Here is a 22230-nt window from a genome sequence, read left to right as displayed (position 1 = left end):
AAAAAAACCCTTAAATTATTCTCTGTACTCAGTGTAAATTTTAACAAGAGATGAAATTGTTTCTTTGCTGTTCATCTTTTCCTTTAAACAACATTCTGGAATGGCCAAGATTGAGCGGAGGAATGGATATCAGGAGGTTTGTCACAACTCTGTGAAAATGTGCTTGTACAATCTCGGACTTAGGAAGGTCAGATCCAGTGTAGTCCTCCCAATTTCCTCCATTCAGATTTTTACATAAGTGTTGGCCTAAATTCAGGTTTAAATACACTGATATTTTATTTATTTAAGTTCGATCGGTGTGTTTTAAAATAACACAATTGCATATTTGTTTTTGTAGTGATTTTTATGACATTTATAACATCCATGTAGGGGAGGGCTGGCAAATTTTAGCATGGGGGGGGGGGGGGGGTGGCAAGACTCCACTCAGCAATCTATGTTAAAGGAAAAAAATGCAGATGGCCCAGTGACCAAGTCCAAAGTAGTCCACTATTGGACTGGCCTGGGGGTCAGATGCCCCCTAGCCCAGCCCGCCCCTGCATCCATGGCTTCTTCATACTTATTTCACTCTACAGAACATACTTAATTTTATTGAATGTGGATGTTTTGTGGCAAAAATAAAAACAAAATGTTGCAAAGGCAGAACATAAACTGAAATAATATTACTGGGTCTTGTTTAGTTCACCAGGAGACAAGGAAAGCTTAAATACCAACTAGTACTTAATTTCAACTAATTGCTATTTTTATTATTTTGTTGCATCTGCTTACCCTTGAACTGTTTTTATGTTTGTTTTTTATGGTAGTTGCAACTGGGAATTTCATTTCAGGATGTAAAGATTTAGAAACAGCTCATGCTTTGGAGAAAGTGCTAGTAGACGCTGAAGGCATTCCAGGATTGACTCCAGGCTCTTCTTGCCATCGATTCATGCATCGCCGGCGTGCATTCATGAAGAAGTTACTGACCGTGTTGAGCTCTAAGCCTAGTTGCTGGGAAATTGTTATTTGCATCTCCTTTGAAGGACGCTTATTTTCTTTGAAGATAGCAATTAGGGTACGTCGTTGAAGATCTGTAAAAACAAGTCGCTGCTTCTTAGGCTGAAGATTGCGGTCCTTCTGTTGTTCTTGTTCTTTGCGTTTACATGCTGAAAAAATAAAGAGAATTAGATATATGAGATATGATATAAGATGTCGAAAAACAATTATCTGGATTTTTACATAACATGCTAAAAATGTGCAAGAGAAAGATTATATAAATCTATGGATAATAAACTTTGTTAGTCTATGGAGCCCTTACTTTCCTTCATGTCCTAAAGTCCTTCATTCTAACTGATCAACTACCATTATAACTAATCATATGTTCCACATGCAGTAAAATCACCATAGGCATTGCTAGGCTGCCATTCATTGGTACATTTTACTAAAGAGGCAGGGTCAGACAAGCCCCCTGTCAGACAAGAGAATGTTCCAGTTGGCCCCAGCACCAATAAGCCATGCACTACATAAACTCTACTATACTACCTCACTAGTGCTACCCTCCAGTCACCCTATGGCACACTCATGTGATTTTATTAAGCCTCATAGTTTGTGTACATCAAAAAGAGTGCATGCAGTCTTCAATGCCGAGAACTATATAGGGGAAGGGAAGCAGGGGTACCAGAAAACAGGGGATTATCAAATCCTAAACATACCGTACGGCAGCTATTGAAGAGAGAGCCTAGGCAAGCAAATAGAGAGGACAGAACTTGCTATGATATAATCAGAGAGAATAGCTTCCTGGAAAGAGGTCTTAGCAAGTAAGTACCAAATACTGCCTAAGTTTCTCTATTTATTAATATATTTGTCTTTTCTTTTTATATTTTTTTTCCAAGTTTGGTCCAATGTATCTGTCTAAATGCTCTGTTTTTTGTGTGCATGTCTTATATCCTATTTCTCTGTCTGTGTATCTCTATATCGGTCTTATTTATGCTTTCTGTGTGTCTGCATACTAGGGTTTCTGTAGCAAACACACTACTGAGAAACCTAGTAGTGATATCATTCCCTTGCATCAATGCGCCTTCAAGAGGTGTCTGGTGACGCTAGAATGACTCTAGAACAACAGTATTTTGAGAAACAATTCTAGGTAACAATAATTGACACCTACTTCCTCTCATGTCACCATTCAGGCTAAGGTAATATTTTACCTTTTTTTTTTTTTACCTGTTTTTAATTAACACAAATAAAATTAATGGGAATTTTTTTTTCTAGTTTTATTGTCACCCAGGGAGTCTTATTATATCATCTACGCTCAAAAGACCAATAACCATCCTCCTTACAGTCTTGATTCTTCAAAATCTTTGAAAATTGGTTTAAGACTGTCTCAACAGGCTGACAGGCTGTGTCTGTAGTAGAGAGCATCTTTTTGTTTTTTGCTCTCTCTAACAAGACTCGCTGGGTGGGAACAAAACTAGAAAATGGTTGGTCCGGCTTTTGAATAATGAAAACCTTCAAGCGCCTGTTTGATTATATTAATGGGGAAAATGACCAAGAGTAACAGTGAACACATGAAGACTTCAGGACTACATGCAGATAAGATATAAAGTTTATATTTTAGGCACGCACATACACCTTTGGACAGGTTTGTTGTATTTAGTTAAATCACAAAGGTCTATGCACTCTTTCTTGCCCCATATGCTTCTGAACACCCTGTCTCTGAGTCTGCTATGAGATTTGGAATACTCTGTGAAAAGTATTTGATATACTTGTAATATTCCATCTTTCTGGTACGCATAATTTAGTTAATAAAAGCATTGCTGTCATTCTAACAGTACTTCACTAGTTTGGCGCCTTATCCCTTTTCTTTTGCTTTTAGATGTATATATGTACTAATGTGTTTTGTCACGGTATAGATAATTGTATAGTAAAAAAAAGTACTGTATGTAGATATTAAAAAAAATAGAAGGCTGTGTAATGCAATATAAACGTATGCCAATATTTTTTTTTTATTATAGATGACCCCGTTAAACCTTCCCCTTCACTCCCCTAAAAATTCGCAAGCACCAATGGTTTACACGCGGGGGCAGCGTTATTCATTCTTAAATTGAATAGCACTATTTTTTTACGCTATGGTACCTAAAAACGGTCGTGCTTGCGAGTCAAAACCTGCATGGATAATTTACATTTTTTTAGCGCTGCAAAAAAATATACCGTATATACTCGAGTATAAGCCGACCCGAGTATAAGCCGAGGACCACAGAAAACTGGGAAAACTTATTGTTCGAGTATAAGCCGAGGGGGGGCTTTTTCAGTGTAAAAAATGTGCTGAAAAACTCAGTTTATACACGAGTATATACTCAAGTATAAGCCGAGGACCACAGAAAACTGGGGAAACTTATTGACTTGAGTATAAGCCGAGGGGGGGCTTTTTCAGCGTAAAAAATGTGCTGAAAAACTCAGTTTATACACGAGTATATACTCAAGTATAAGTCGAGGACCACAGAAAACTGGGGAAACTTATTGACTCGAGTATAAGCCGAGGGGGGGGGCTTTTTCAGCGTAAAAAATGTGCTGAAAAACTCGGCTGAATTCCCCATAGGGTTTGATAAAGAATCTGATAATAAAAATAAAATTGTCAGTAACAAAATGGCTGCCAGTTTTTAAAATATTATAAATATCATTAAAATTAGTTCCAGAGGTCGAAATCCCCTTGCTGGTTAAGCTTAACTGGAGATATGGCAGCCTTAAATGGTGTTATTATTTATGAATTAACTGCACAACACAAAAAAATGCCATTGTAATAAACTCCATGAAGGAGACTTAGCATATTTACAATATCCAAAATAACTTGTTATTGTTATAAATAAATCATGCTCTTCCCAAGTGAGCAACCCTCTTGTTTTATACAATCACTATGCTTATCATAGCTCCCCTTCCTGATGAGATATCTTGTAGATGGCAGCAATTATGAGGAGTGAAGTATTAAGCTGAACGAGCCTAAACTGATTGTATATGGTCTGGCAGGTACTGAACATTGAGAGGGGTTAATTATGACAAGGCAGTATACGGCCAATAGGAGCACAGGGAGGATCAGAGTACCCAGTATATATCTCTCACTGTGGGTGTGGCCGGCCTCTTGGTTCCTGCATCGTTGGGGAGAACACACAGGATTATCAGGCGCAGTATCACATAACTTTTCACTGTTATTGTACTTTATTGTGCCCATTTTGTACTATCCAAGCCACGGTGACCACACCAGTCTGTTCCCCGTCCCGCCCGTTATATCGTTCCCCCCGCCACCAGCCCGCCATCAACCCCTTCTCCCCTCCTTCCTTTCGCCTGTCCGTGTCTCCCTTTCCGTTCATATAATCCTCAAGTCAGCCCACAGTATGCCCAGACCCAGGAGGACAGTCATTCCCCCCTCCCGCTTCCGTACTGAGTCCCGCTCACCTGCTCCTAGGCCTGAAAGTTCGGGCACCCCTTCATCTCAGGCCCCGCCCTCAAGTCAAGCCATGACGGTGCATCATACCAGCCCGGTCCCCGCCAGGAGAGCCAGAGGTAACGGCCGCGCGAAGGCCTCCGCAACCTCCCCGTTAGCCCGGAGCACATGCAGGGGCAGGACCCGTGCACCAGCGCGGGGGACACACACAGGGGTCTCCGGAGGGGCTGCGCAGATAAGGGTCCTGGTGAGCAGGAGGGAGGAGGTCCCCCCCCGGCCTCCTTGTCCAGGCAATCGAGCGGTGGTAGTCCCATGGCACAAGAGATTATGAGCCGCAGACAGCATGATAGGCCCAGGTCGGCCACAGGAAGTTCCACTCCCCCCCCCTCCATCCCAACACCGATACCCCCCTTACAGAGGTCAGTCGCTGTTTGTGCCCCCCACCCCTCCCAGGCCACAGAGTGCAGTGAGATGGGAACTGCAAGGGGGTCACCCTCCTTCTCCCCCAAGCCCTTTCCTTAGGGGTAATATCCTGAGTGGGCCATGGTTACCGTCATCCCGCCCCCCTCCCCTCATGTCACTCACTTTTGACCCCCCTCCATCACCGTGGGTTTCTAGGCAAGTTTTTCATTCTCAGAGGGTACAGCACTCCACCCCCAGGGACTCCCCGCTCTTATTTTCGTTGGAAGCTCAGGCGCCCAGGCCCACCTTTCAGCAGGGGCGAGTTGCCCAGGTAGCCAGTCACAGTAGCATAGGACCCAGTCCCTCTATCTGTACCCAGATACCCTCATTACCGCCAACGGAGCAGAGCTCGGAGGCGGCACTCAGGTCTGCAGACCCTTCCCTTTCCTGGCCTTTTCACCCTCCCGCATTCCTAAACCATGCTTGCAGCCAGGATACAGCCCCCACTCCCCGGTCCTCCCCGAATCCTAGATTGTACCCGGCCACCGCATCCACGAGTTGGGTCGCCCCTTATCCACCTCCAGGTGCCCTCGCAGGTTACGGGCTGTTGTCCGGACAGTATGCAACTGCTAGTCTGCAGCCTTACCCTGACCGAATGGTACCCCTGCCCCCACAGTTACCCACTCATGCAGGGGCAGTTACAGCCCCGGGTCCCGTTCCACCTACGTTTCAGTCACAACCCCACGCCCAAATGTTGCAGGTTAATACAGGTCAGGATAGGGGAATAGGGTCATCATTTATCGGGCATGATATGCTAAATGTTTCTTCTTTACCAGTGTCACAGGGCGTCGGCAGTACCGGAGCAGTGTCTGGGCCCAACCAGGAGCAGCTGGAGGGGAACGTGCAGCTCCCAGCAACGGCAGCAGCTTCAGCAACTCAGGTTGAGGACGTAGAACGAAGGCCGTCACAAGGGGGTGAGCATGAAAGTAGCACTGCACAGTTGTCAAACACATTTAGTCCTCCTAGATCTACTACGAGTGAAGGCTCATCAGGTTCAGAACATGGGTCGCGCAAGCTTATAAGAATATTAAATGAACACTTTAAAGGGGCTAAGAGCTCTAGCAGACAGCCAGACCCAGGATCGGTTAGCCCAGTTAAGTTGGGGGGACCCCTAGTGAAATGCGAAAACACAGTTCTGCTCTCCTCAATCCGCCCAAGTGTAAAGGATAAAATAAGGAAAGGCTATTATGTAGATATGTTCTCCCTCACAGAGAAAGCCAGGAAGGAATCCATTGCGGCATGCTCTAGAGGAGGTATAGGCGCCGAGGCTTTCCGTTCTTTCCCTAACTGGTTATTAGGTTTTTGCATGTTTGCGGGTTGTTATCTGGAGACTAGACCACAGGCCAACATCGATGTCTGGCGATACTTACATCTTATTACTGAGATGTCCATGCATGATGGTCCAGTAATATGGCGGCGCTATGACGAGAGCTTTAGGGGAAAAGTTTTGGGACATAAGATCATTCCCTTCGCATTTAAAGATGTAGAAACATGGATGGAGCTTATGAGACCTAGCGTTACTGATACCCAAATAGCAGACACCAGGTTTCCCTCAGCGGGGAGGCGTGGTCCTCCCCGAAGTTCCAGGAATCGTTGTTTTGCCTTAAACTCCTCATCTTGCTCATGAGGAGAGTCATGCAAGTATCAACATGCATGCTCAAATTGCCGAGGCACTCATTCGGCAAAAGATTGCCCCAGAGGAACCGGGAATATGGGCAGGGGTCGCGGTAATCTCAGATCCATTGGGCAAGGCCCCGTCACCCATTAATATTTCGATGTTGAACAGATGGTTGAGGCTAATCCCCGATGCCTCCCAGGCTCACTTTCTTAGGCAGGGTTTTCAAGACGGTTTTCGAATCCCAATTTGTAGGGAAGTGAGAACGGTAGCAGCTAGGAACCTTAAGTCAGCTTACGAGCTGCCGGATATACTCTTGGAAAAAGTCAAGAAGGAAGTGAGGCTGGGTCGCATGGTAGGTCCTTTTCCATCGCCCCCATTAGAAAACTTAGTAATTTCCCCGGTGGTGGGTGTCCCTAAAAAAAACACAGGCAAATTTAGGTTAATCCAGCACCTTTCCCATCCACAGGGGCACTCCGTTAATGATGCCATCGAGGTCTCCAATAGCTCTGTGGTGTACCAATCTTTCGAGGAGGCCCTGATGTTAGTTAAGCAGTTCGGTGAAGGTTCACAACTAGCAAAATGGGATATTGAATCTGCTTTTCGTCTTCTGCCGCTTCACCCTGAGTCTTTCCATTTGATGGGGTTTAGGTTGCCCAGTGTTTTTTTCATCGATAGGTGCCTTCCCATGGGGTGTTCAATCGCATGTGCTTTTTTCGAGTCATTTAGCTCATTCCTACACTGGTGTATCCAGGCCGGGACAGGCCACCAGGGTATCGCACACTATCCAGATGACTTCCTGTTCATAGGCACCGCCCATTCCCCCATTTGTAGTGATACTTTAACATCAGCTCAAGCGCTGTTCAGGATGATGGGGGTACCAATTGCTCATGATAAGACAGAGGGTCCCAAGACCTGCTTGTCTTATCTGGGCATCGAGATAGACTCAGTTGCCGGCTGTTGTAGGCTGCCGATGGACAAAGTTAAGAAACTTTCGGATGCAATAGTAGAAACAATAGCAGCCCCCACGAGGACGCTTCGCAGTATTTAATCCCTATTAGGGTCCTTTAATTTTGCCTGTCGCATAATACCGCTAGGTAGAATTTTCTGCAGGAAGCTCCAGTTAGCCACAGCCGGGCTCACGAGACTGCATGCTAGAGTTCTGCTCGCGGACGAATTAAAACAGGATTTGCGGATTTGGTTAAAATTCCTTCAAAGTTTCAATGGTATGCGCATATGGCCTGCCCCAGCTAAGTCCAGTCCATCACTTGAGTTGCACACAGATGCCTCTGGTTTTGGGGCCTTTTTTCAAGGGGATTGGTACGCCGCCCATTGGCAGGCATCGTGGGTGGACAAAGGTTTGGTGAAGAATTTGCTAGTCTTAGAGCTTTTCCTCATTGTGGTTGCACTGCAGTTATGGTCTGAGAGGTTTCGGTGCAAAAATGTTGATTTTTGGTGTGATAACTTAGGGGTGGTACAAGCGATTAACAGCCAAACTGCGACCTCCCTGCCGGCAATTAACCTTCTTCGGAAACTGATACTAAGGTGCCTCAAACACGACATCACATTCCACGCACGTCATGTCCCCGGAGTAGAAAATAACATAGCTGACGCCCTTTCACGGTTCAATAGGCAGTGCTTCAGAGAAAGCTTTGCTGGCTAGGAACACGGTTAGTACTGATTCTCATGTGTATTGTAAAGTGTCTAAATCTAAAACTGACCAGATGGGTAGGGGCCAATGGCTGTATTTACCGGCCCAGGAGGATCAGAGCACGTGTCCGGTGGCCCTGTGTGCAAGATGGGCCAAGGTGCGCCCCCAGGAGGCGGAGTTATGGTTAATACACGCAAATGGTTCCCCTTTGACGAAGTTCCAATTTAGTGCACTTATGAAGTTGTCCCTAAGTTGTTTGGGCTTAGACCCGAAATGGTATGGCACCCACTCATTTAGGATTGGGGCGGCTACTGCCGCAGCCGAGTCGGGAGCTACTACAGAGTCCATTAAAAGGTTAGGGCGCTGGAAGTCTGCTACTTTCAAAAGATACATTAGACCACAAAAGTAAAATCCCGGTCACAAGGCTGTTGAGCGGAGAAGCCCTGGGTTGTCGCTTTTAGCGGGGGCACGGAGGGATTTTCTCCTATTGATCCTTGGAAGGCCTGATTAGTGGTGTGCCTCCAGGGTTTCTTTTGGTTTTTACCTTCGTCTGGGTCAACATGCTTCCCATATAAAATCCCCCCTCCCCACCCACAAATGCCCTGTTTTATATTGGTAGGTTTAAATAGTAGTTAAGAACTTTGTTTTATTTGCCCTAGGTATATCTTCCCTGGGGACTCAGGTTTGTATTATGGGCCATTCCTTTGTGTTCTGGGCGGCCAGACACAGTCTCGCTAAAGATTGGAGCTCCTTCCCCTCGTCAGTGAACATCAGGTGGATAGGGAAGAGAGGTTTGAAATGGGATGAGCTTATACCATTGATTGAGGAGCAGGTCGTGAATGTGGGTTTGCCAGACATACTAGTGATTCACCTAGGTGGAAATGATCTGGGTAAAGGAAAGTCGCTAGGGTTACTGATTAAAATACGAGAAGATCTTAGACATATCCAGACTTGGCGGCCCTCAATTAAGTTACTGTGGTCCAATATTATACTCCGCATTGCATGGAGAACTCCAATCCCTAATAATAAAATGGGTGTCATCATGAGAAAGTTGAACAGGTCCATAGGGATAGTTATAAGGGAGCTTGGTGGAATGTCTATAGCTCACCCTTTAATAAGGGTGGAGCAGGGGCATCTGTTTCGGCATGACGGTGTCCATTTGAGTAATGAAGGGACAGTTACATTTATTAGCCAAATTTTCACGCAGTTAAGTGAAGCAATGAGGAAATATGGTGGCGGGCTGTGACTCTGATAGAGCTTGCAGCGGTGGTAGGAGAGCGGGCAGCCAGCCGTAATTAAGCAGATGGTGTTAACAGTATGGCTGGGGCCATTGCACCCTCCCAAGAATTAGGACTCATGGTCCTCTGGAGTGAAGGATCCTTTGGAAGGCTTTGAGCGGGCGCCAATTTCGAGTCCATGAGTGGTGCAGATGCCTCGTTAGCCCAAATTTAACACCAAGTCAATCGTAAAGGAGTCTACTCCTGGGACCAGTGGGATTACCACTGTTTGGCTTTGCGTTTGACTGCTGACTGCTCCGCTCTCGCCGCCAATTAGGTCAGGGTTTAAATAAATAAATAATTTACCTTTTGCCAACTTAAAAAGTTGTTGTGTGGTTATTTCTTGTTTAAAGTTATAAGTTTTACTGTTATCAAGGTCGCAGGTACACTGGTTAAGACATATGACATATGCAGTTTATGAGGAGTGAAGTATTAAGCTGAACGAGCCTAAACTGATTGTATATGGTCTGACAGGTACTGAACATTGAGAGGGGTTAATTATGACAAGGCAGGATACGGCCAATAGGAGCACAGGGAGGATCAGAGTACCCAGTATATATCTCTCACTGTGGGTGTGGCCGGCCTCTTGGTTCCTGCATCGTTGCCACCCTCCCACCCGGCTGGTTGGATGTCTCTTGGAAACATCGAGTTAGTAGGAGAGCGGGCAGCCAGCCGTAATTAAGCAGATGGTGTTAACAGTATGGCTGGGGCCATTGCACCCTCCCAAAAATTAGGACTCATGGTCCTCTGTAGTGAAGGATCCTTTGGAAGGCTTTGAGCGGGCGCCAATGTCGAGTCCATGAGGGGCGCAGATGCCTCGTTAGCCCAAATTTAACACCAGGTCAATCGTAAAGGACTTTACTCCTGGGACCAGTGGGATTACCACTGTTTGGCTTTGTACGGCCACAACCACAATTGTACGACCACACACACATGTGGGTGTGGTCGTACAATTGGGGGCATGGCTATGAATCACTTGGCGTGCCCAGGAAACCCTCTTACAGAAAAAAAACTTGCATTGCTGTGTCACCAAAAATTGGGATTGTCCCACTAGAATCAACACATTTCTCACACTCTCCTGCTCTCTCCTACCTGTTCTTCTCACTTTCACCAACTGTGGCTGCAGGTTTTCTTAGCTGTGGCTTGGCAGGAACCTGGAATGTTGAGGGTCCTATTTGGGAAAAAAATGGGTACTTTTAGAAAATTACAGCCAGCACCAGCGTTAAATCAATAGCACCCACGATTAACAATTAGGCCTTCCTCCAGCCCCAATATTAAAATAATAGGTTTATTTATAAAATGTGAATACTATTTCCCTCCCTACAAACAGCCCCAGCAATAAATTAATAGTATTTACATTTCAGAAATATACCTATTTACCGCAACCATCACTGACATTAAATAATTCATAGGCACATTTAATAAAGAGACCTCATTGTAGTAGCTCCCAAACCACCCCATCTTAAACTCTTTCATCACTGTGCCAGCTGCCCCTTCTCAATCACTGTGCCTTCCTACCCCCCTACCCCATCACTGTTCCATCTTGCCTCCCCACTCCATCTCTGTGCCATCCTGGCCACCCCACTCCATCACTGTGGCATGCTGCCCCCGCTCTCCATCAGTGTGCCATCTTGTTCCCCCTCTCCATCACTCTGTGCCTTTCTGCTGCCCCCCTTTTTTCCCTCATACTGTGCCTCTCTCTCTCCCCCTTTTTCCTCATGGTATGCCTCTCTCTCCCCCCCCTTTTTCCTCATACTGTGCCTCTCCCCCCCCCTTTTAACCTCAAGCTGTGCCTCTCTCTACCCCCTTTTACTTAATACTGCGCCTCTCTCTACCCCCTTTTTCTTAATACTGTGGCTCTCTCTGGCCTTTTTATTAATACTGCGCCTCTCTCTCCCCTTTTTATTAATACTGCGCCTCTCTCTCCTCTTTTTCTTAATACTGTGCCTCTCTGTACCCCTCTTTTTCTTATCACTGTGCCTCTCTCTCCCCCCACCGTTGTTCCTCACACTGTGCCTTTTTTTTTTTTTACCTACATTAGTATTAGCTGTTTTCTTCTCTTCTCTTCTCTTTTGTCTTCTGTCTTCTTGCTTCTTTCTTCTGTCTTGGTGCTGTCTGCCCTGCTCCTCACTGACTGCCGGGCGTGACTTGATGACGTCACGCCCGGCAGTCAGTGTAAACAAAGCAGAGAGGAAGGAGGAGAGACACAGGCGCCGCTATTTTGTAAGTATCTTTTTTTTTTTTTTTTTACTTTTTTTCACAACGCTGCCCCCCCCTCCCCCAACGAAGGGGCCCCAAACCGCCGCACCCTCCCCCCCTATACCATTCACCCCCCCCCCCCCCCCCCGCGCGCAAAAAAAAAGCAAAAAAAGTAAGCTTAAAGGAAAAAAAAAAAAAAAAAACCCCTGAACAGCGGCATGCCCGGGCCCGGGTAATTAGTACCCACTCCCCACCCCCTCTCGGCAGCCCTGGCTATAACCAGTGTAACTCCCGTTAATTCCCCATATGTAGCAAAGTTTGCAATCTATTTACTTTTCTTGTAGGCACCTACTCACTACCCACAATGCAGTTTGTTCCTGCAGTCAAAAGATTAAAAAAAAGAACAACCTTAATTTTATAGACATTAGTCAGTGGTATTACAGCACTTAGGAAAACAGAAAAATAAATGTTTTCAGCAGCTGTCAAACTACATATGTTTGTGTAAGAGAATACATTTAGGGTAAAAAATAGGCATACTCAATGATCAGTCATTGTTTCTGCATTTTGCTGATGCTGCACAAGCTAGATCTCCCTCTATCCGTCTTATTACAGCTGCATACAAAGAAAATCAATCACACTTCAGCCAGATATACTTACAGCAGAATCTGGGCTGTGATGCTTGCATGCGTACATCTGCTGATTAGCACAGCCCACGTGAAGCAGAACAAAATCACATATTAATTGATATGTTCATATTCCTGTTGTAATACTGAGGTTCAAATACAGCTACTAGATGGTTAATATGTATAAAACCAACCTGTCAGTCTTTCTAGTAGATATAAATTGTATGCATATATGACATTAAGAAGTATGATGGCATCGACCATGAAAGCGATACATAGATTTAGGCAGCTATCTGTTAGCTTTATATGATCATATACTGTAAATGTTCTTTATTACCACAATCCAGTCAGGGTCATGGACAACAATTAGCACAGCACTGTTATTACACCGTCCAAGAGACTGATACCATGTTGTGCTATAGCAGCTTGGTCCCTGAGAGGTGGACACATCAGAATTTCAAATTAAACAAAAGAGAAAAATAAGCAACTTGCTCATCTGATGTCTGCATTAAGGACAAGGTAATGTATTTCTATAACTGGCTTCCTAATGTCTAACCATTTTACAAACCACCTTTATTACCCCTCTTTAATTTTCCCAGCCTGCTTCGTGCAAGCGCAGTTCTTGCTTGTTAATCTCCACACAGTCCACACAGTTCTTTTTCTCTCTCTAGCTCACTTTCACTTCCACTCTCTCGACTTTCTCCCTCCCAAGGGGCAAACACAGGATTTTTAGAGGGGGGTTTCCACACCACGCCGGCAGTGGGCGTGACAAGCATGCATGGAGCGTGGCTATAATTTTAGACAGTGCTTGGCTGCTCTTCAACTCTTCCTATCCCCATAATATTCATAGGCAATGCTGCATGCACTACTGATAGGTGCACGCAGCTCTCCCTTTTCAAGCAGAGCCATGTGAAGTGGGGGCAGGGTCCAGCCACCTCAATTATACAGTGCCCCAGGCTTGGAGGGGGCTTCCAGGCACTAGGAAACCCCCCCTCGGTTTGCCTATACTCCCTATGTTATCCAACTATATCTTTTAATATGGCAACGTGGCAAACTACTACCATCAAATACGTTCCAAATGCTCAACCATCCAGCAATAATTTTCGCTCTTTTGTCCTCTCCCCTAATTACCTGATGCCATGGAGTTTATGTACAAGGTTAGTCCATCATTTGCAGGTGATGTCTTCTCATCATCTTAATTAACTTGATTAGCCAATCATAAATGAACCCACCGCTTCGCTCCTATGACTAATTCACACTGCTGGTTTAATCTCATTATGTATACCCAAACCTAGGAACTTGAAGTTGTAATGAGAACTTAATGAAATGATGTTTCTCAGCAAAGATAATGTTGAGGACAGTCTCTAGGGACCATAAAAAATATAATAAAATCAAGTGTCCAAGCCAGTGAGGCTTCAGGTGTAGCAAGACAGTTTACTATTGGTGTAGAAATGTCTGTACTACTGTTCCCCAGGCGTTAGATGGAATGGGAGAGTATGATAGGTACAAGGGACAGGTTCTCCAATTTACCTCAAAACACTGTTACTATACAGAAGCCAGACGACAGTGATAGCTAGCTTGGCATGCAGAAATAGACTGTGGAGCAGTTGTAACTGTCTGGAAAGCTGACACATTTTTAGGAGGATTAGATTTCTATCAATCCTGTTACTACAATTGTTCTCATTAAAAAGCTCAAGGGCTGGACAAAGCTAATATGATGTCCATCTTCGAAATCCTCATAGGAGCTACCATGATGACTTGGATACACACTGCAGTGTTTTCAGATGAGTGTTGGGTCAATCAAATGATAAATGACCGTTTAGCCCGATATTGAATTAGTGTATATGCTCCAGCGATGAACGAGGATCGTTCCAAAGCATAGATCATCATTTCATATGATTGTTCAGCCGAACTATAAATCTCGTAAACCTATAGAACGACATCCTTCCAACCCTGCAGTGTGTATGCACTCACTATCAGGATATCCATAGAGTTTCCAGCGTCATGATCTTTTCAGCCGACGGTTATGACAGTTGAAGAGTACAGATCTGAGGGTAAATCTTTTAAGACATGTATAGTGTGTATGCATGATTCAGCATACAAATCGGGGCATTTTTATTTTTCAGTCATTGGTACAATCGTTGTAGATAACAGATTAGTCGGAAAATTCTGTAGTGTGTTCCCAGCCTTACAGATTTGCCTAAATCAAACTCTTGTCACATTTTACAGTTACATATTTACAGTTACCTAGCTGCAGTTACATGTACCTATTTTTATGTGGACTAACAGTGTTGATTCAGAGGAAGGCCATACAAAACTTCATTAAAATTCCCTTGAGAACCTCTTTTAATAGCAATAGTGCATTCTAATAATAATAGCTGGATATACTATTTTTTGTAACCAAGGCACCCCTATTGGTAAAGAGTTAAACAGACTCTCCTTTCTAACATACCTGCATTCAGGTCTATATTGGGTAGAGATGGGCGGGTCCGGTTTCCCGAGAACTGAACCCACCCGAACTTTGGGTATCCGAGTACCGAGCTGAGTAATCCAAATCGAGGCCAAACGTCATTGTGACGTCGTCGGATCTTGGGGCTCGGTTCTCGCGATACTTCAACATTACAAATACACGCCTCCACAACAATCCATCGCCAGAGGGAGAGAGCAGGGTGTAGTCACAGGCTGATTAGAGCAGGGACAGAGAATCCAATATTCTTCTTGCAATTGCTCTAACAAAAATCGCTAGAGAAGAGAGGAGGATAGAGGTTTATTATTTTTTGTTAATATTTTGCACTCCCCAGTGCTTTTGGGGTGTCCCCCATAATTGTGCATAAATATTTCTGGCTGTCAAAAGTCATATCTGTCAGCAGTATCTACCAACTAATTGATAGCACTCCTCTGTGCTTTTGGGGTGTCCCCCATAATTGTGCATAAATATTTCTGGCTGTCAAAAGTCATATCTGTCAGCAGTATCTATCAATTAATTTTTTGCACTCCCCAGTGCTTTTGGGGTGTCCTCCCTAATTGTGCATAAATATTTCAAGGTGATGTCGAACAACAGAGTGTTTCCAAAACAGTGCAAAAAACAAAAACAAAAAAAAATTACTGTATTGAAGAGAAAAAGAAGTGTTACTGAGCAAAAGTTAAGTGCCGATAAAAATTTTTTTGCAAACATGCCATTCTACACACGCAGTGGCAAAGAGAGAATGAGGCCTTCACCTTTGGCTATTAGTGCCAGATCCCAAAAAGTTACCCAGCCTACAATTGGTGCAAAACAATTGTTACGCGTCAAAGCCGAGCTGCAAGATAACAGTAAGGCATTAGAGGAGAATGTTTGCTCCTATTCACAAATGACAACAATCCCTGTGGAGAGTCCATCCAACAGTGGGATGTTTAATCGTGAGCATTCTGCTGATGTGTGCTTTAATAGCACGAGTGTAGCCGGTGATACCCAAATTGAGGATGCCACTTTGGAATTAGAAGAGGATGAGGGGGAGATTTGGGTAGGCGATGAGGGCGCTAATGAGGATGTTGATGAGGATGAGGTTGTTTGTGTAAGTCCTGCACCAGTGGCAGCAGTTCTGGCACGTGACAAGAAAAAGGCCATTGTCATGCCTGGCCATAAAACAAAAAAATCCACTTCTTATGTGTAGAATTATTTCTACCCAAATCCAGACAACAATTGTATAGCCATTTGTAGTGTATGTCAAGCCACAGTCAGTCGAGGGAGGGACCTTAACCATCTTGGAACCTCGTCTATGTTACGCCATTTAACGAGAGATCATGGCAAAGTGTTGGGAAAAGCTGAAAGTTCTTCCCAAAAAAATACAAGCACTTCATCATCATCTAAGACCCTCCGCTCACCGACATCCCGACGGCTACAAAATACACCCACCACACCATCCTCATCAATATCCTCAGTAGCGCTCGGAGTTAGCCCGGCATCCCACTTAAGGCTGGATGACTCCTGCACTATTATTGATTCCTCTGAAGAAAGCGTTAGTCCCACTTCTGCTGCTGTTGCTGCTGCTGGGGGTGAATCGTCATCCCAGAGGCAGGTCAAGAAAATGAGCAGTCCTACATTTCAGCAATTAACTGTGAAACAATCATTTGCGAGGGGAAGCAAATATGACGGCAGTCACCCAGTCGCCAAGCGAATCACAGACGCCATGGCTGCAATGTTAGTGTTAGATCTGCGTCCAATCTCCACAATAAATGCAGCTGGTTTTTCACAGTTAATTGAGGTTTTGTGTCCGCGTTACAGAATTCCATCGCGACACCATTTCTCCCGTAAAGCAATTCCACAAATATACCAAAAAGTGTGTAAAAATGTAGAGATTGCGCTGAAAAATGCCATTCTGCCCACTGTCCACTTAACCACAGATATGTGGGCAAGTGGAAGTGGCCAAACCAAAGACTATATGACTGTGACAGCCCACTGGGTTGGTCATTCACCTTCTCCAGCAGGAACAGCAGCAGCATGTACACCACTACGTAACATTTGTCACAGGCAGGCCACTCTTTGTATCACCGGCTTCACTAACAGGCATACGGCTGACAATTTGTTACGCAAACTGAGAAATGTGATTGATGCATGGCTTATACCACTCGGACTCTCCCCAGGGTATGTCATTTCTGATAACGCCAACAATATAGTGCGAGCATTACAGCTGGGTGATTTCTAACATATTCCCTGTTTTGCTCACACCATCAACTTGGTGGTGCAGAGCTTCCTACGAAATAACCGTGAGGTGCAGGAGATGCTTTCGGTGGCCCGTAAAATTTCAGCCCATTTCAGGCATTCAGCCACAGCATGTAGGAGGTTACAGCAGCTCCAAGAGCAGTTTAACTTGCCCTGCCACCAATTAAGCAAGAGGTGGTAACTAGGTGGAATTCCACCCTGTACATGCTTCAGAGGATGGAGGAACAGCGCAAAGCCATCCAAGCATATTGCACAAGCCATGACATTGGGAAAGGAGGGGGGATGTATTTCACTCTTGCACAGTGGGGAATCCTTTCAGTCCTGTGAAAGGTGCTGAAACCATTTGAAGTTGTGACATGTGAGGTGAGTGCAGACTCTGCTAGTTTGAGCCAAGTCATTCCTTTAATTAGACTATTGGAAAAGCAGCTTGAGAAAATGAAGGAGGAGCTGAAAGCAAGCAATTCAGCAAAGTATGTTGGCCTTGTGGATCAAGTACTTAATTCGCTTCACAATGATCCTCGAGTTATTAAGATCCTGAACTGGGATCAGTACGTTTTGGCCACTGTGCTTGATCCAAGGTTTAAAACCTACATTGAGTCTTTACTTGAAAATGAGTGAGATGTGAACTTTTGCAAGGAGCTATTGCTCAGCAAGTTGTCCGCTGAACTGGGCCTCGGCTTGACAACGTGTCCTCCTTCACTTTCTCAAGCTGCTGCTGCTCGTAAAAAATTAAATTTCCAAAAAAGAAACAGGGAAGACGCAGGGGGCAGACCAGAACAATTTAACATCTGGGCTGGTTTGAAGGATTTTTCAAAAAAATGTGTCACTTTGCCCATAACTCCAACCAATACGAGTATAAACATGCAAAGGATGGTGGAGGATTACTTTCAAGAGGTAGTTGATATGGAAATGTCAGACAGTCCCTTTCCTTACTGGGAAGAAAAGCAGGCCATTTGGAAACCCATGTACAAACTTGCTTTGCAATACATAAGCTGCCCACCCTCCAGTGTGTACTCTGAACGAGTGTTCAGCACAGCAGGGAACTTAGTCAGTGATCGCCATAGAAGGTTGCTTCCCAAAAGTGTGGAGAAAATGATGTGCATTGTTATTATTATTATTAATTTTTATTTATATGGCGCCACAAGGTGTCCGTGGTGCCTATAACGACTGAATTTTTTTGTATTTTATACAAGTGGAGGGGAGCCTAGAGAGACAGAAACCAAGATGTAGTTCATTTATAAAAATGAACTACATCTTCCACCAGGAAGGCCTTCACCATCCAAGGCATCCAAGCACTGACTGTTCTCTAATGGCGGATTCAGCGGAGAGACAGAAACCAAGATGTAGTTCATTTATAAAAATGAACTACATCTTCCACCAGGAAGGCCTTCACCATCCAAGGCATCCAAGCACTGACTGTTCTCTAATGGCGGATTCAAGCGGCGATGAATTGATTGTCTGTGATGATATACACACTGATCAGGGTGAGGATGTAGCTGAAGATGATGACAATAACATCTTTTTAAAACTTTCTATGTAAGTGTAGAGTGCAATCTACCCCCAAAGAGGAAAGGGACTTGTGGCATTTCCATATCACATACCATCTTGAAAGGCTGCTGTTTGGGCAATTTATCCTTAAGGGTAGGGTGTCATAGGCAGAGTGACCCCAAGCTGCCTTTGTCAATTTCTCTTAATATTGTACAGTCTATAATGGCTGAATTTTTTGATATTTTATACAAGTGGAGGGGAACCTAGAGAGACAGAAACCAAACTGGCTTTCTCCATGTCAATTAATATTGTACAGTCTATAACGGCTGAATTTTATGGTATTTTATACAACTGGAGGGGGCCCTAGAGAGACAGAAACCAAACTGGCTGTCTCCATGTCAATTAATATTGTACAGTCTATAACTGCTGAATTTTTTTGTATTTTATACAAGTGGAGGGGAGCCTAGAGAGACAGAAACCAAACTGGCTTTCTCCATTTCTTTACATATTTAACTAGTGTAGGGTGTAATATACATCCAAAGACGATGGCTGCATTGCCAATATGCATAGATGGAGAGGAAGACAATCTGTTTTGTGTGTATAATAAATGAAGGCCTACCAACGAAGAGTTAAACTGTTTTTTGGATGATTTATTACCTCTACAATTAGATTACTTATCTCTAAAACAGTTGGAGCACTAAATTGGGTTATTTTAGGTCGGCCCAAAAACATTGATTTTCCAACAAAATAGCAAAAAAAACAAAACCAAAATCAAAACACGCAATGGCGGTTTTGCAAAACCAAAACACGACGGTAATCCAGATCCAAAACCGAATCCAAAACCAAAACACGGGGGTCAGTGACCATCTCTAATATTGGGTCACAATTCCACAAACAAGCTGTTATTGTCAGGGCCGGATTAACCCGAGGTCTAACTGGGCTACAGCCCAGGGGCCTCGGGCATCCAGGGGGCCCTTGACAGAGCTCAGCAGAATTATTGATTGGGACAGGGGCAGGGGCGCCCCCGGTCTGATCAATGCTGAGCTCTGTCACTGCAGTCCTCCTTCTCCGGCGCTCAGTAATCTCCTTACTGAGGAGATCTCGCGAGAGTGTCATGAGATCTCAACAGTAAGCAGCTTACAGTGCGCCGCGGAAGGAGGACTGCAGTGACAGGAGAAGGTAAGCGCTTGGGAGGGGGGGGGGTCGGCTAATAGGGGGGCCAGTCTGCTAACGGGGGGGGCCTCATGGGGGAATGGGGGCCCCCTTAGCCCAGGGGCCTCCATTCCGTTAATCCGGCCCTGGTTATTGTACACGACCTACACTAAATTGCTCCTTCCCTCCCCCATTATGCCTCTTCAGGTGGAATTAGGTGCAAGTGTGGGTGCATGCAACTCTGCATAGGTGTAAGTACTTTTGGTTTTTATGTGGGCATATGCAGGGAGAAATCACGCAATTTGTGTTATGTATATGGGTGTACCTTTTTCTGCATCAGGCCCATATTTCACAACGTATCTCCATATAATAAAAAATCACATTGATTTGACATGACTGACATTCTGACACTATATTTTGAGTTTATTATCTGTTAAATGTTTCTGAATAACATTCCTTAATATTCCATTAAATATATTACCCTCAATTGATGTCAGGCTTACAGTTCTATCATTTCTGGCTCTAATTTTGGTTCCTTTCTATATATTAGGATCACATCTGGTTTATACCTGTGCTTCTGAGCCTATTATGAAGAATGTTATATTATAAATAGAAGAAATAGTAGTCTATTACTGAATTTAATTAATTTACAACACATAGATGTATAACATTCACATACAATAAGAGCTATCCCTCAGAAGGGAGATGCTCTGCAACTTACATTATGAATCTATGTTACAGTGCATATTCTCCCAGGTGAGCACTGTTTTCAAAATAAACTTGACTCTCAGAGCTGGATTAAGGCTTTGGGGGGCCCGGGGCACTTAAGACAGGGGGGCCCCTAAGATCTAAAATTAAGGGCATAGTGACACATCCTGCATTACATCACCTACAGCCCACAGTATGACACTTACAGCTCTCCCAGAGGGCTCGCCTAGGTTGTCTGCATAAGAAAAATCATTGTTTCCACAAACTAAAATACTGTACATTAAAACAATCATCAAAACACCACATTAAAATTGGTATTGACACCACACAATAAAACTAGCAATGATACCGCATATTAAAAATTCCGTTGATAATGCACATTAAAACTAGCAATGATACCGCACATTAAAACTAACACAAAAAATAAACATTGATAACATAACGCCAATTTTGACTAATTATATATATATATATATATATATAATGTACTACAATTTTATTTAATATTTATTCAAAATTGCTAATGGATGTGTTGATGCACCCTCCTACAGACAAAAAGACCTGCATTGTTGTGTACACCATTGAACGGTCACCAAAAATTAGGATTGTCCCACTAGAATAACAACGTTTCACAGACTCTGCTGCTCTCTCCTACCTGTTCTTCTCACTTTCACCACCTGTGCTGCAGGTTTCCTTAGTTGCGGCTTGTCTGGATCCTGGAATGTTGGAGGACCTATTTGGAAAAAAATGGGGACATTTAGAAAATTACAGCCAGCCCTGGCGTTAAATCAATACCACCCATGATTAATAATTAAGCCTTCCTCCAGCCCCAACATTAAAATAATAGTATTCATATTTAATAAATAAACCTATTTCCCTCCCTACAAACAGCCCCAACAATAAATTAATAGCATTTGCATTTCAGAAATATACCTATTTCTCGAACCTGTCACTGCCATTAAATAATTCATAGGCACATTTAATAGAGACCTCATTCTCCCCAAACTCACCCCCAAACTACCCCATCTTAAATTAATAGTCCCCACTATTGTGACTCTCTCCCCCCTTTTTCTATATACTGTGCCTCTCTCCCACACTTTTTCCTCATACTGTACCTGTTTCCCCATTTTTCCTCAATCTGTGCCTCTCCCCCCTTTTTTCTCATGCTGTGCCCCCCCTTTTTCCTTACTGTACCTCCCCCCCTTTTCCTTAATGTGCCTCTCCCCCCCTTTTCCTTAATGTGCCTCTCTCCTCTTTTCTTTACTGTGCCTCTCTCCCCCTTTTCCTTAATGTGCCTCTCCCCCCCTTTTCCTTACTGTGCCTCTCTCCCCCTTTTCCTTACTGTGCCTCTCTCATCTCCTTTTGCCTCATAGTGCCTCTCTCATCTCCTTTTTCCTCATAGTGCCTCTCTCATCTCCTTTTTCCTCATAGTGCCTCTCTCATCTCCTTTTGCCTCATAGTGCCTCTCTCATCTCCTTTTGCCTCATAGTGCCTCTCTCATCTCCTTTTTCCTCATAGTGCCTCTCTCATCTCCTTTTTCCTCATAGTGCCTCTCTCATCTCCTTTTTCCTCATAGTGCCTCTCTCATCTCCTTTTTCCTCATAGTGTGCCTTTCTGCTTAATTCCCTTTCTTCACTTACCTTTCTATTAGCTTTTCTTTTCTTCTCCTCTCTTCTGTCTTCTCTCTTCTTGCTTCCTCTCCGCGCTGCTCCTCACTGAATGACAGGCGTGACTTGATGACGTCACGCCTGTCATTCAGCATTAACAGAGCAGAGAGGAAGGAGGGACGCCGGCGCTGAGATCAGGTGAGTAAATCTTTTTTTTTTTTTTGCTACCCCGCTCCCCCCACCAACGAGGAGAAGCCCAGAACCTGCCCGCAAAACCCCCAAACCCCCCCCCCCCCCCCGCCGCCGCTACCGCAAAAAAAAAAAAAAGTTATAAACTG

The 22230-nt window shown here is 44.2% G+C and overlaps 1 protein-coding gene across 1 annotated transcript in view; it reads right to left on the bottom strand.

The window, feature by feature from the left end:
• Positions 1-846: 846 nt before the first annotated feature.
• ONECUT3 (one cut homeobox 3) overlaps positions 847-22230 on the bottom strand; it is a 138707-nt gene continuing 117323 nt past the window's right edge. The window contains exon 2 of the mRNA XM_075204770.1: positions 847-1139. Within this exon, the coding sequence (XP_075060871.1) occupies positions 847-1139 (293 nt within the window). The remainder of the gene's footprint in view (positions 1140-22230) is intronic.

Source organism: Mixophyes fleayi, chromosome 1 (assembly GCF_038048845.1).
Source record: "Mixophyes fleayi isolate aMixFle1 chromosome 1, aMixFle1.hap1, whole genome shotgun sequence".
Classification (NCBI taxonomy): domain Eukaryota; kingdom Metazoa; phylum Chordata; class Amphibia; order Anura; family Limnodynastidae; genus Mixophyes; species Mixophyes fleayi.
The sequence above is the reverse complement of the archived record's forward strand: the minus strand, read 5'-3'. Positions and strand labels throughout refer to the sequence as shown.